The sequence below is a fragment of the Tinamus guttatus genome, unplaced genomic scaffold (genome assembly GCF_059628265.1).
Source record: "Tinamus guttatus ecotype Peru unplaced genomic scaffold, ASM5962826v1 Tinamus_guttatus_pri_ptg000123l, whole genome shotgun sequence".
Taxonomy (NCBI): domain Eukaryota; kingdom Metazoa; phylum Chordata; class Aves; order Tinamiformes; family Tinamidae; genus Tinamus; species Tinamus guttatus.
In genome coordinates, this window is record NW_028288657.1 from 1,712,423 (window position 1) to 1,726,065 (window position 13,643).

The 13,643-nt window shown below is 66.8% G+C and overlaps 1 protein-coding gene across 2 annotated transcripts in view; it reads left to right on the forward strand.

Annotated features, from left to right (window-relative positions):
- The window catches only part of ANK1 (ankyrin 1), a 34,061-nt gene that overhangs the window by 18,746 nt on the left and 1,672 nt on the right, over positions 1–13,643 (forward strand). For both annotated transcript variants that reach the window (XM_088521449.1, XM_088521450.1), the window contains exons 4-40: positions 216–314; positions 441–539; positions 614–799; positions 880–978; positions 1,150–1,248; positions 1,513–1,611; positions 1,719–1,916; positions 2,000–2,098; positions 2,300–2,398; positions 2,621–2,719; positions 2,846–3,043; positions 3,153–3,251; positions 3,334–3,432; positions 3,571–3,768; positions 3,853–3,951; positions 4,225–4,323; positions 4,519–4,617; positions 4,706–4,798; positions 4,935–5,007; positions 5,257–5,280; positions 5,730–5,832; positions 5,994–6,132; positions 6,665–6,762; positions 6,854–7,078; positions 7,191–7,345; positions 7,440–7,651; positions 7,725–7,929; positions 8,064–8,160; positions 8,399–8,627; positions 8,776–8,901; positions 8,988–9,107; positions 9,310–9,394; positions 9,662–9,736; positions 9,955–10,086; positions 10,353–10,499; positions 11,733–12,288; positions 12,918–13,194. In XM_088521449.1, the coding sequence (XP_088377575.1) occupies positions 216–314; positions 441–539; positions 614–799; positions 880–978; positions 1,150–1,248; positions 1,513–1,611; positions 1,719–1,916; positions 2,000–2,098; positions 2,300–2,398; positions 2,621–2,719; positions 2,846–3,043; positions 3,153–3,251; positions 3,334–3,432; positions 3,571–3,768; positions 3,853–3,951; positions 4,225–4,323; positions 4,519–4,617; positions 4,706–4,798; positions 4,935–5,007; positions 5,257–5,280; positions 5,730–5,832; positions 5,994–6,132; positions 6,665–6,762; positions 6,854–7,078; positions 7,191–7,345; positions 7,440–7,651; positions 7,725–7,929; positions 8,064–8,160; positions 8,399–8,627; positions 8,776–8,901; positions 8,988–9,107; positions 9,310–9,394; positions 9,662–9,736; positions 9,955–10,086; positions 10,353–10,499; positions 11,733–12,288; positions 12,918–13,194 (5,238 nt within the window). The remainder of the gene's footprint in view (positions 1–215; positions 315–440; positions 540–613; positions 800–879; positions 979–1,149; positions 1,249–1,512; positions 1,612–1,718; positions 1,917–1,999; positions 2,099–2,299; positions 2,399–2,620; positions 2,720–2,845; positions 3,044–3,152; positions 3,252–3,333; positions 3,433–3,570; positions 3,769–3,852; positions 3,952–4,224; positions 4,324–4,518; positions 4,618–4,705; positions 4,799–4,934; positions 5,008–5,256; positions 5,281–5,729; positions 5,833–5,993; positions 6,133–6,664; positions 6,763–6,853; positions 7,079–7,190; positions 7,346–7,439; positions 7,652–7,724; positions 7,930–8,063; positions 8,161–8,398; positions 8,628–8,775; positions 8,902–8,987; positions 9,108–9,309; positions 9,395–9,661; positions 9,737–9,954; positions 10,087–10,352; positions 10,500–11,732; positions 12,289–12,917; positions 13,195–13,643) is intronic.

Genomic DNA, 13,643 nt, shown 5'->3' on the forward strand with positions numbered 1-13,643 from the left:
CGCGGCTCGGGGACGAGCAGGACGGAGGCACTGGCGGGAGGGAGCCGCGCGTGGGAGGGAGCCCCTGTCTCTGCTTTCCAGCCTGTTTTGCGTGGCTAGCGAATGCGGCTGGAGGCTACCTGCTCTGTGGCCCCTGTGGGGTGCATGGTCCCAGCAGCTCTGCTTGCACCAGCGCTTTTCCTCAGCATCACGTTCTGCCTCCCGGTGTCTTTCAGAAGGGGAACACAGCCCTGCACATCGCTGCCCTGGCTGGACAGGACAAAGTGGTCCAGGAACTGGTGAACTATGGGGCCAACGTCAACGCGCAGTCTCAGGTAGGGGATCCGGGCTGCTCCTGCTCCGATTCCTGGAAGAGCGTGAGCAAGCGGAGAGGGGAAGGATGGGGAAAGGAGCACGGTTTCTTGGCTGCTCGTGTTGACACCGTGGCTCTGTGTTTGCAGAAAGGCTTCACCCCCCTCTACATGGCAGCACAGGAAAACCACCTGGAAGTTGTCAAGTTCCTGCTGGAAAACGGAGCCAACCAGAACGTGGCGACGGAGGTGAGGCCCGGGGGAACCCGGGGTGCCGCGCGGGCCCGCGCGCCCTGCTCCGCTCACCCGCCTCTCCCGGGCAGGACGGCTTCACGCCGCTGGCCGTGGCTCTGCAGCAGGGCCACGAGAACGTGGTGGCTCACCTCATCAACTACGGCACCAAGGGCAAGGTGCGCCTGCCCGCCCTGCACATCGCGGCGCGCAACGACGACACGCGCACGGCCGCCGTGCTGCTGCAGAACGACCCCAACGCCGACGTCCTCTCCAAGGTGGCCACGTCCGCCCGTGCCGCCGCCGCCACCCTCGCCGTGTGTGTTTGGCTGGTCTGATCCCTCCTTCTTTCCCCCAGACCGGGTTCACCCCGCTGCACATTGCGGCCCACTACGAGAACCTCAATGTGGCCCAGCTGCTGCTGAACCGCGGAGCCAGCGTCAACTTCACGCCCCAGGTGAGCGCAGGGGGTGGCGGATGCTGCTCCGGCAGCGGGGACGGGAGCGGAGCCTCCCCTCTGCTCCCGGCGGGACCATGCGGAAAGCGCTGGGCCGAGGACCTGCCCGTAACACCCAGTGGGGAAAGGGAAGGGCTGCTCCCGCTCCCAGCTGCTCCTTCCTCCCGGCAGAACGGCATCACGCCGCTGCACATCGCCTCCCGCCGCGGGAACATCATCATGGTGCGGCTGCTGCTGGACCGCGGGGCCCACATCGAGACAAGGACCAAGGTGAGGGCGGCTCCGCCAGGGGAGCAGAGCCCCCGGCCCGCGCGAACGTGTCCCTTGCTGCGCGACGGCACGTCCTTGGTGGCCAAAGGACAGTGCTCGGGGTGCGCAGAGATGAGAGGAGGCTGCATGGCTGCTGTGCCCCATGGGAGGCTCTTGGGAAGCCACCACGTCCCCCTGCATCCCTAGGGTGCCCTGCCCTGGGTTCCCCCCACCACGGTGCTCGCGTGGCCCACAGTGACACCCCGGTGCCACCTCTCCCCCCAGGACGAGCTGACTCCTCTGCACTGCGCAGCCCGCAACGGCCACGTGCGGATCGCGGAGATCCTGCTGGACCACGGCGCTCCCATCCAAGCCAAAACCAAGGTGGTTTGCCCTTGGCGTGAGGTCCCGGGGCGTGGCGAGCCCCGAGCGGCCGCTCGGCGCCGCGGGGACGCAGGCGCAGCATTTGCGAGCGCGCTCCCCGCTTGCAGAACGGGCTGTCGCCGATGCACATGGCGGCGCAGGGCGACCACGTGGACTGCGTGCACCTGCTCCTGCAGTACGACGCCGACATCGACGACATCACCCTGGACCACCTCACGCCGCTGCACGTGGCCGCGCACTGCGGGCACCACCGCGTGGCCAAGCTGCTGCTGGAGAAGGGCGCCAAGCCCAACTCCCGGGCCCTGGTGAGCCCCGGCGGGTGGGATCGGGCAGCGGGATGCGCTCCCAGGGGATGACCCCCTTGCCCGCTGCATCTCTCCCTGTGCAGAACGGCTTCACGCCGCTGCATATCGCCTGCAAGAAGAAGCACACCCGGGTGATGGAGCTGCTGCTGAAGATGGGGGCCTCCATCGACGCCGTCACGGAGGTAAGCGGGGCTGTGATGCAGCGCCCGCGTCTCCTGCCACCACCCGTGGGGAGCCTGACGACCTTCCAGCGCCCTCCTCCTTGGAGCTTAGAGCTTCTTTGAGCCCCAGGGCTCCTCTGCACTGCCCTGCAGGGCTGCCGGGGGGCTATGGACGAGATCCTCAGCCTCCCCCTTGCTCTCGGGTCCTCTCTCCCCGCACAGTCCGGCCTGACGCCGCTGCACGTGGCCGCCTTCATGGGGCACCTGCCGATCGTCAAGACCCTGCTGCAGCGTGGAGCGTCCCCCAACGTGTCCAACGTGGTGAGTCCAAGCCCGACCGGGCTGCGGGGGGCTCCTCGTGGCGGGGTGCAGCAGACGGGGAGTCCCGGTGTCCCCGGTCTCCTGGGCAGTCCTTGGTGGACCTCCCCTTTAGGGTCCATGGCAAGGTGGGGACAGCGTTCCGCCACCCTTGGGGACCTGAATGGTGGCAGGAAGGCATCTGCTCTGCAGAGGCCTCATGGCTTTATTTTCTCCTTGATGCAGAAGGTGGAGACACCCCTACACATGGCGGCCAGAGCAGGGCACACGGACGTGGCAAAGTATCTGCTGCAGAACCAAGCCAAAGTGAATGCCAAGGCTAAGGTAGGTGCAAAGACCTTGGGAGCTGGTTCCCTTGCTGTTGTGGCCCTTCCTGCTGGGAATAGGACCGGAGCTCCCTGTCCCGAGGCTGCTTCGGGATCTACCAACCGCGTGCCGCTTTGCTCCCAGGACGACCAGACCCCTCTGCACTGCGCCGCGCGCATCGGCCACACCAGCATGGTGACACTGCTGCTGGAGAGCGGCGCCAACCCCGACCTGGCCACGACGGCCGGCCACACGCCGCTGCACATCACCTCCAAAGAGGGCCACGTGGACACGGCGCTGGCCCTGCTCGAGAAGGGCGCCTCGCAGACCTGCATGACCAAGGTAGCCTCGCGTGGCCCGCGGACGGGGCCGCCTCCTCCCTGCCCGTGCACGTGGCGGTCCTCGTCTCGCCGGCCCTGTGCCCCCTGTGACGGGCTCCCTTTCTCCCCAGAAAGGATTTACCCCTCTGCACGTTGCAGCCAAGTACGGGAAGGTGGACGTGGCGGAGCTGCTCCTGGCGCGGGATGCTCACCCCAACGCCGCGGGGAAGGTGAGCGCTGCTCCCGCGGCTGCGCAGGAGCGGGATGGCCACAGCCTCCATCTCACTTCTCCCTGCTCCTACCCCTTCCCAGAACGGCCTGACGCCCCTGCACGTGGCCGTGCACCACAACAACCTGGAGATTGTCAAGCTGCTGCTTCCCAAGGGCAGCTCCCCGCACAGCCCGGCCTGGGTAAGGCTGCACGGGGCATCACGGGGTGCATGGGGACGGGTCCTCCCTCTGTGCCGAGGAGGTGGTTTGGCTGCAGAGCTGCTTTGGAGAGGCAGGAAGGCACCTGAGCCCCGCGCGACGGCTCCTCTCTCCTTGCAGAACGGCTACACGCCGCTGCACATCGCGGCCAAGCAGAACCAGATGGAGGTGGCCAGCAGCTTGCTGCAATACGGAGCTTCTGCAAACGCCGAGTCCCTGCAGGGAGTCACCCCCCTGCACCTGGCTTCCCAGGAGGGCCACGCGGACATGGTGACACTGCTCTTCTCCAAGCAGGCCAACGGCAACCTTGGCAACAAGGTAACTTGCGCTTTGCCAGGACATCTTAGTAGACAGCCACAGTGGTGGCATCGCCACTGAGCCCGTGACCTCCTCCTTCTGCAGAGTGGCCTGACTCCTCTCCACCTCGTGGCCCAAGAGGGGCATGTACCGGTTGCTGATGTTCTGGTGAAACATGGAGTCGCAGTGGATGCCACAACCAGGGTAAGTTGGAGGGTCGACCCTGATGGAGGGTGCAAATGCGTGGAGGAATCGCATCTCGGGCTCCCTCCGAGAGCAGCCTTGCTCTCCTGTCCCTCTGTGCAAGGCTCTTCCCTCGCTCAGGCATTCCTTCCCATGCTGTCTGCATCACGGGAATGCTTCTTGTCCACTCCCTGCTGCATCCCTGGGCGCAGCGCGGTGTCCATGGGATCAGCACACCAAGCCGGGGTGGCAGAAAGCGCGGACGAGAATGCCCTGACTTGCCTTGTCTTTCAGATGGGCTACACCCCGCTGCACGTGGCTAGCCACTACGGGAACATCAAGCTGGTGAAGTTCTTGCTGCAGCACCAGGCTGACGTCAACGCCAAGACGAAGGTACAGAGACGGCTCCGAGGCCCCTTGAGCAGCACCTGAGGGGTGGTGGGGAAGGCTCAGGCTGCCCCTGCTCCTTTGCTCCGAGCCCTTCGCTCCGCATGGTCGGGAGCACCCTTTGTGCTCCAGGCCTGTGGGCCTTCCTGTGGTGGCACGGAGCCCTGGAGGTGACAGCAGCCCCGTGTGTCCCCCCTGTAGCTGGGCTACACCCCCCTGCACCAAGCGGCGCAGCAGGGCCACACCGACATCGTGACGCTGCTGCTGAAGCACGGTGCATCTCCCAACGAGATCAGCACGGTGAGCAGGGCTCTCGCTTGCCCCGGGACGAGCTTGGGCGCCCTCCCGATGCGGCTGCAGCGGCCCCATGTCCCGTCTCCTTGCGCAGAACGGCACCACCCCTCTGGCCATTGCAAAGCGTCTCGGCTACATTTCGGTCACGGACGTGCTGAAGACCGTCACGGAGGAAACTGGCATCCCGGTGAGTGCCTGGAGGGATGCCGGGAGCCAGGAGAACATGGCCAAGCTCCAGTGTGGGAGCCCAGGCCCATGTGAAGCTGATGCCCGCAGGGCTGGGCAGCATCTGAGCTTGCTCCGACTCCCCTCTGCTCTTGCAGTCAGTTGGTGAAAAGCATCGCATGAGCTTCCCAGAGACGGTGGATGAGATCCTGGATGTGTCAGAGGATGAAGGTGAGGGGTGGGACCTGGGAACACGCTGGGGTCCTTGGGGGAGCTGAGTGGCCCTGTTGGGTCAAGAACCCACGAACCTCTTGGTGGCACCTCCTGGCCCACAACCTTCCCCGGCACTGTGCAAGAGTCCACGACTCCGTGCAGGTGCCGTGCCCCGGCCTTGCAGAGCACCCGGCAGGGCCCGTCCGCGTGCGGAGCCCTCGCGCTCCCTCCGGCAGCACCTCACCTTTGCCTCTTCTTACTTTGCAGGCACTGCTCATGTCACTCTGATGGGTATGAAACGTGTGTCCCCACAACCCTGGCTCAATGGCCCATCTCACCCCCACAGCCACTAACCCATCCGCACGCCACATCCATCTGCTGAGTCGCGCTGCGCCGCGGCGCCGGCCCCGCCATCTCCGCCCGTCCATGTCTGTGCTGCTCGCTGTGATGTGACTGCATGAACGGGGCTGTCCCTCCGTGTCCCCTGCCCGCCCCCGGCTCTGCCGAGCGCTGGTGCCGCTCCACAACCGCCCTCGGCCCTTCTGGGCGAGGGTGCCAATGCTGGGGGGGGTCCTCCATGCTGCCCATCACCCTGGCGCCAGTTCCGTGCTTTGGGCAGAGCTGGCAAAGCTGGGCGAGCTCCCAGGGCTCGGCAGATGCTACCGGCTCCATCCCGGAGTGGGGGACCGGTGCTCCCCGTGCTCCTACCCTCGGTGTCTCAGCGCACCTCTTGCTTGCAGAGGAGGAGCTGCTCGTGCCCAAGACCAAGCCGGCCGAGGCCAGGGAGCAGGAGGGCAAGAGGGAGCTGCTGGAGCTGGTGACCGAGACCACCCAGGAGCAAAAGTACGAGGACCCACCGGGCGGCGAGGGGGGACGTCTGCAGCAAGGAGTCTGAAACCCAGGATCCCTGGATTTCAGTTCGCTGCCGATTCCCTGGGTGATGGAAAAGGGGGCTTGTCTGAGGGTCCCTCTTTGAGTGACCACCACTGTCCTCTCCCGCGCAGTGCGGAGTCTCCAGCTGTCCCACCGGCGCCACCTGAAACGGTGGTGACCAGAGCTGAGGAGCCGGAGCAGGGGGGATCCGCGGAGGCGGAGGGCGAGCAAGCGAGCCTGTGGCAGGCGCCCTCGGTGTCCCCACAGGAGGTGAGCACCACGCACGGCGCTGTGGGGAGCGCGGGCGCCGTGTCGCGACGTCCTCACGTGGCAGCGTGTCACGAGCTCCTCATGTGGTACCATGTCACGAGCTCCTCACATGGCGCCCTGTCGTGAGCTCCTCACATGGCACCATGTCATGAACTCCTCACATGGCGCCGTGTCACGAGCTCCTCACATGGAACCATGTCGTGAGCTCCTCACATGTCCCCTTGTCGTGAGCTCCTCACATGGCACCATGTCATGAACTCCTCACATGGCGCCGTGTCACGAGCTCCTCACATGGAACCATGCTGTGAGCTCCTCACATGTCCCCCTGTCGTGAGCTCCTCACATGGCACCATGTCATGAACTCCTCACATGGCGCCCTGTCATGAGCTCCTCACATGGCACCGTGTCGCGAGCTCCCCACGCGGCGCCATGTCGTGAGCTCCTCACATGGTGCCATGTCGCGAGCTCCCCACGCGGCGCCATGTCGCGGGTGGCCCGTGAGGAGCTGCCTCAAGCCGCCCGTGTCACGCAGCCCTCCAAGGAGTTCGACGAGGACTCGCTCATCCCCAGCAGCCCCGCCACGGAGACCTCGGACAACATCAGCCCCGTGGCCAGCCCCGTGCACACAGGGTGAGCGCCCAGCCCCTCACGGCCGGCCATGGCGGCGGTGGCGGCGCCTCGCGGGGCTGCAGCTCCCCGTCCTGTGCTGCCCTCTCCACAGGTTCCTCGTGAGCTTCATGGTGGACGCGCGCGGTGGCTCCATGCGGGGCAGCCGGCACCACGGGCTGCGCGTGGTGGTGCCGCCGCGCAGCTGCGCCGCGCCGACCCGCATCACCTGCCGCCTCGTGAAGCCGCAGAAGCTGCCGGCGCCGCCGCCGCTCGCCGAGGAGGAAGGCCTGGCCAGCCGCATCATCGCCCTGGGGCCCGCGGGCGCGCAGTTCCTGAGGTGAGGACACGTCCCCAACCTCCCTCCATGGAGATGCAGAGCGGGATGGCCATGTCCCCTCGGCTGGCTCCATCCCGGGCTCGCTGTCACCGTGTCGCGGTGCCGCCCGCAGCCCGGTGATGGTGGAGATCCCGCACTTCGCGTCGTGCGGGCGCGGGGACCGCGAGCTCGTGGTGCTGCGCAGCGAGAACGGCTCCGTGTGGAAGGAGCACCGCAACCGCTACGAGGACAGCTACCTGGAGCAGCTGCTCCACGGCATGGATGAGGGTGAGCGGGACGGCGCGTGGCGGCATGGGGACGCTGGCCATGGTGGCTGCTCGCAATAGGGACCCTGATCCCGGTCGCTGTGCTGCTCTTGCAGAGCTGGAGAGCCAGGAGGAGCTGGAGAAGAAAAGGATCTGCCGCATCATCACCACAGATTTCCCTCTCTACTTCGTGGTCATGTCTCGGATTTGCCAGGACTGCGACCTCATCGGCCCTGAGGGAGGGTGTCTGAAAAGCACGCTGGTGCCCATGGTGCAGGCCACCTTCCCGGAGACTGCCGTCACCAAGAGGGTCAAGCTGGCCCTGCAGGTGAGCCCGGGGGGCTGGAGGCCAGCTGGGCTCCTGCCCAAGAGCCCTGACACCTGCCCCGTGCTGCCCACAGGCGCAGCCCGTGCCCGACGAGCTGGTGACCAAGCTGCTGGGGAACCAGGCCACCTTCAGCCCCATCGTCACGGTGGAGCCACGGCGGAGGAAATTCCACCGGCCCATCGGCCTCCGCATCCCGCTGCCTCCGTCCTGGAAGGACAGCCCCCGGGACAGCGGCGAGGGAGACACCACCAGCCTGCGCCTGCTCTGCAGCGTCATCGGTGAGGATGCACGGCACTAAAACGGGGTCAGGCTGGTGGCCAAGGTGGGATGCAGCTCCTGGGACCTAAGCAGGTCCCAGCAGGGGGGACTCCAGGAGGGAAGACATCTTGCTCACCCTTGCTTTCTGCTGCAGGAGGGACAGCCCAAGCTCAGTGGGAAGATATAACGGGCACCACAAAGCTGGTCTATGCCAATGAGTGTGCCAACTTTACCACCAACGTGTCTGCCAGGTGAGCCACGGGCGGCCAGGGGGTACCAGGAATTGAGGCCATCCCAGGGTGCAGCCTCTGTGCTCACAGTCGCTGCCACATTCACATGTGTTGGGCAGGGGGACAAGAGCCTTGAGCGTGCGGGCTGCCTCCGTATGCCTGGGGACACACGTGTGACATGCACCCAGGCTGGGGACAGCTCTCTTGGTGCCCCTGGCCTGGCCGTCCCTGCAGTTTCTCTGACCCGGCCCTCCCGCAGGTTCTGGCTGGCAGACTGCCCACGCACAGCTGAGGCCGTGCACTTTGCCACCACGCTGTACAAGGAGCTGACAGCCGTGCCCTACATGGCCAAATTTGTGGTGTTTGCCAAGATGAACGATGCGCGGGAAGGCCGGCTGCGCTGCTACTGCATGACCGATGACAAGGTCGACAAGACTTTGGAGCAGCATGAGAACTTCACAGAGGTGGCCCGCAGCCGTGACATTGAGGTATGTCCCCCCGCAGCGTGACGACTGCCCGGTGAGGGGGGACTGATGCCTGCAGGGCCTGGCCCTGATCCAGGGAATCTGGGGATTACCTGTCCCCATCCAGCACTGGCAGCAAAAGGGCTGAGCCTGTTTCCTGCTCCCCTGCCAGGTGGTGGAGGGGATGCCTCTACACGTGGAGCTTTCGGGCAACCTGGTGCCTATCAGGAAGGCCGCGCAGCCACGCACCTTCCTCTTCCAGTCCTTCCGGGAGAACCGGCTCGCCATCCCCATCAAGGTAAGGGCAATTCCCGGGGCCGAGCTGCAGAGCGGTCCCTGCTCCTGCCCTGCACGGGCCCCTCTGAGCTGGCTCTTTCCGTGCAGGTGCGGGACAGCAGCCGGGAAGCTAGCGGCTCCCTGTCCTTCCTGCGCAAGGCCATGAAGTACGAGGACCTGCAGCATGTCCTCTGCCACCTGAACATCACTATACCGCCCTGCACCAAGGTCAGTGCCGTTCTGGGACTTGTGGGATGAGGCAGGAGGCCCTTTCCCTCCCACGGGCACAGGGAATGGCCCTTGCCGGGCACCTTTCCTTCCCCAGCGGCTCCGGGTGGCTGTGCTGCTTTGGGAGAAGCGGCGCTGTCGGGGCAGAGCTGCTGCCCCATCTCTGCAGGCTGGTAACCCCTTGCTCTGTGCCCTCGAGCAGGGCAGCGGCAGCGAGGAGCGGAGGAGGACGCTGACGCCGCTGGCTCTGCGGGAGCGATACAGCATCCTCAGCGAGAGCAGCCTCGGTACGGCACCCGCGGGCCTCTCCGTGCCCCCCTCGCCCGCTCCCGGGGGTAGGGATGCCCAGGCCACGTGAAAAGGCTGATCCTGTCACACCCACAAGCTAGGGCAGGTTCCCTTTCCCTAGTGCCTTCCTCCGCCCTGCCCTGGGGTGCCCTGCAAGGCAAGTGCAATGCCCATAAGTCTGCGCAGAGCCCTGGCAGCCCCGCTACCTCCCGCCCTGGTGCAGGGCCCCGCGCAGCTGAAGCTGGGGCTTCCCTCTGCCCACGCAGGCTCGCTGAGCAGCACGGACAGGGCGGACCAGAAGATGGTCGATATAGCGGAGCAGCTGGGCCTCAGCTGGGCAGGTGAGTTGACACTGCAAGACTCACGCACGAGACTCCTCCAAAACCAGGCACTTTGGAAGGCTGGAAACATGCCCAGCTCCTGCAGCTTCTGCTGTGCCTGGCTGGGTGCTGTGTCCGCTGGGTCCGGCTGAGCCCCTCACAACATCCTGAGCCTTTTCGTCTCGGGAGCCGGCGGCGGGTGCCGGAGCGTGGTGCTTAGATGTGGTGTCTTCCCCCAGAACTGGCCCGCGAGCTGCAGTTTGGGGTGGAGGACATCAACAGGATACGAGTGGAGAACCCCAACTCCCTGCTGGAGCAGAGCATGGCTTTACTCAACCTCTGGGTCAGCCGCGAGGGCAAGAACGCCAAGAGTGAGTACCCGCCGTGCCCGGTGCCAGTCCTGCTGCCGGGGGCTGCCCAGGGCGGCCGATGGGCCCAGCAGTGCCCGATCCTGCTCTCTGGGAGCACCTGGGGCAGGTGCCCTGAGCGGGGCTCTGCCGGGTGGGCGTGCGGGGCCTCCCAGCAGTGTGTGCGCTCGTGGCGTGCTCCGGCGCGCAGCACAGGGCCCCGGCTGGCCTTGGGGGGACGTTTCACGCTCCCCCCTGCCTGCCTTGCCCACCCCGACTTCCCCCCGCAGTCGAGAGCCTCTACACGGCGCTGAGGAACATCGACCGCAGCGAGATCGTGAGCACGCTGGAGGGCTCCGGGCGGCAGAGCCGCAGCCACAAGGGCAGCTGGCGCTACACGGACAGGGACTATTCCCTCTCGCCCTCCCAGATGAATGGTGAGTCCTGGGTGCCCGCCAGGACGGGGGAGCCCCAGGAGAGCTCCGAGGTGGCCCGTGCCCACCGGCGCAGGCAGACGGATGCAGCCGCTGTGCCAGGCTCAGGTGGAAATCCGCCTTCTCTGGAGCTCTCCGGGCAGGACAGACACTAATGCGTCCTCATCCCGACTGCCGGGGAGGAGGGATGTCCCTGGACGTGGCCTGGGTTGTGCCGAGGCGCCCTGGGGCGGGCTCAGCTGCAGCGTGCGACCCCCGAGCAGGGGTGGGCACTGCCTCGTGCCGCTCCTGCTCATCGCTCTCTCCCCTTCTTCTGTGCTCTCTCAAACACGCCACGCAGCGCCATCAGGTGTGGGCACTTCCGTGGGTCACTTCTTGCCACTTCTCTCCTCTGAGCTCATCCTGGCCTCTCCTTCTCTCATCCTCCTCCGCTGCCTGTCTCCACTGTCTCCACCTCAGCTGAGCCCTCCGGGAGCCGCGTCCAGCTCCGGCGACCGCGTGGCACGAGGGACTGTCCCGTGCATGGCTGTGCGGCCCCGCAGCAGCCCCCGGCCACCTCCTCCCGCCTCCGCTCTGCCCCGGCGCTTCCCAGTGCATCCCCCTGCATGGCTTGCTTCCCATGGGAACAGCTCCCCCGCATTCCATGGCTGCCGCTGGCCATTCCCGCCTGCCTGCGCAGCAGGACAGGTCTCGGCGGTGAAAACGTGGCCCGGGGCTGGCAAAGCCCCTGCCTGGGTGGCAGTGCCACGTTGTGCGCCGAGGCTGTCTGCTCTGCCTCAAGCAAGGACCTGGTGGCTACTGGTAGCCCTGGAGACTCAGCCAGGCTTGTAGGCATGTGCCAGGGCCCCGAGCAGCAGCGCCCACCCCGGTGCTCCGCTGCACCGTGCGGGAGGGTGAGCTCCCATGGTGGGTGCCCGCGAGCTCCAGGCCAGCACGTGGCAGCTGGGGTGGCCGGGCAGCCTCTGCCCACCCCAGACGGTGCCCTTAGCACCCTGGGGCTTGCCCAGCTTGGAGCTGGTGCTCGGAGGGGTCATTGTGGTGCTTGCGTGGGCAAGAGGGACCGTGCAAAGGCCACCGCTGCCGCCAGCCACCCTGGCCAGGCGGGGAGCAGCGTGGCCAGGAAAATGCTGTCCCCAGGGCAGGCTCCCGCTCCGAGGCTGCTCCCCTTCGCCCAGCTGCGCTTGGGTGCGCGGGGGAGACGGCCGCTGGAGATGTCGCCTCTGTCTGCCCATGTAGGTTGTGCTTCGCTGCAGGACGAGCTGCTGTCCCCTGCCTCCCTGCATTACACACTGCCGTCCCCGCTGCGTGCCGACCAGTACTGGAATGAGGTGGCCATCATGGATGCCATCCCCATGGCTGCCACCGAGCAGGACGCCCTGATGGAGATGTCCGACATGCAGGTGTGGTCCTCGGGGCTCACGCCGTCACTGGTGACTGCTGAGGACTCCTCTCTGGAGTGCAGCAAGGCCGAGGACTCGGATGCCACAAGCGAAGGCCGATTCCCGGGTCAGCCCCTGGCAGACGCGCATGGCCCAGACCACCTGGGCTCCATGGACCTGGTTGAGGATGACACAGTGGACTCAGATGCCATGAACGGCCTGATTGACCTGCTAGAGCAGGAGGAGGGTCAGAGGCCAGAGGGGAAGACGCCAGCCGGTGACCGCCAGCCGCGGACGGACGCGGAGGAGGACGCGGAGAGTGAAGTCTCTCTCGTTTCAGTTCAGCAGAAGGTGCAAGCCCGGATCACGGCATCGCCTACTGTGAGCCACATTGCTGAGAAGAGTGACGGCAGGTACTGCGGCCCGGGGTGCCGGCGAGGCCGTGGGAGGGGAGCGGAGCTGCGTCCACAGCTATTGCCCCGTGCTGGGCCAGCTGCAGGCATCTCCCAGCCTGGCTCGCTCCTGAGGGGCTCCGGAGCCCGCGCTCCTGCGCGCAGGCAGTGGCTGAGCCCCTGGCACCTCTCTGGAGATGCTCTGCGGGGCTCCTCGCAGAGCCCGTGCAGCCACCCAGGCCCCATACGTAGGGCAGAGCCAGCTCAGCTCGTGCCACCTCCTGCCGTGCTCTTGGTGGCACCGACCCCGCTGCGGTCCCCAGCAGAGCCTGCTGGTGCAGGAGGCTGCCTTAGACCCCATTGCACGCCACGGTGCAGGGCCCAGAGAGAGCCGGGGGACAGGCAGGGAGCATGAGGACAGGAGGTGCCTCTGCATCTCGTTCTGCTTTTTGGGGGGAGGAGGTGCCTTTGCACCTCATCCTGCTTTTTTCCAGGCCCTGGATGCGCTGGGAGGCCGCGCGGACGGAGCCGGGGGCGCGCGGGGGCGAGAGGCAGGCTGGTGCTCCGCGGCGCAGCGAGTGCGCGGCCAAGCTGACTGCCTCTCTCTCTCTGTCTCTCTCTCCCTGTCCCTGTCCCTCTCCGGTGCCCAGGCTGAGGGACTGGAATGCAGAAGGCTCCTTTATCTCCTGCCTACAGGACCTGACAGCGGGCTCCTGGCAGGAGGGGGTCACCCACGGGCTGCGCCTGACACACACTACGGCCGCCGGGGTGCGGGGCCAGGAGCAGGAGCAGGTCCTGGTGCCAGGCGTGGAGCCCATGCGGATCAGCTCCGCAGAGGACAGCGACTGGCAGCCGCAGCGCCCCGCGGGCCAGCCCTTCGGCCGCTGGCAGCAGGACACCGAGAGCAGCTTCCTTGGGCAGAGGAGGGTAAGAGCCAGGAGAGCTGGACCACGGCAGACGGACGCCGCGCGGGCAGCCCCGTCGTGAGCCGACCTGGGCTGCGAGAGTGGAGGTGTCCTGGCAAGCCGCCCGCCCCCGGCCTCCGCCGGGGCCTCTCCGGCCCAGAATAGCCGGGTTCGCGCCGCGCGCGAGCGCCTGCGCTCCATTTATAACCGCGCCGCCACCCTGCTCGCTGCCTAATAGAGCCTCTCCCTCGGCCCCCGGCCAAGAGCTGCCGGCCCCGGGCGCAGCGTGCCCAGAAATAGAGCTGCCCCGGGGGCCAAGCCGGGCGCCCTGCCACAGCGCCAGAGCCCTGGGCGAGGGACAGGGTGCCACATGTTGGTGTCACACGTTGGTGTCACACGTTGGCTGCTGCTCCGCTCGGCAGTGTCGCTCGCGATGCCCGGGGCCCTGGAGCTCCGCCGAGGGCTGAGCTT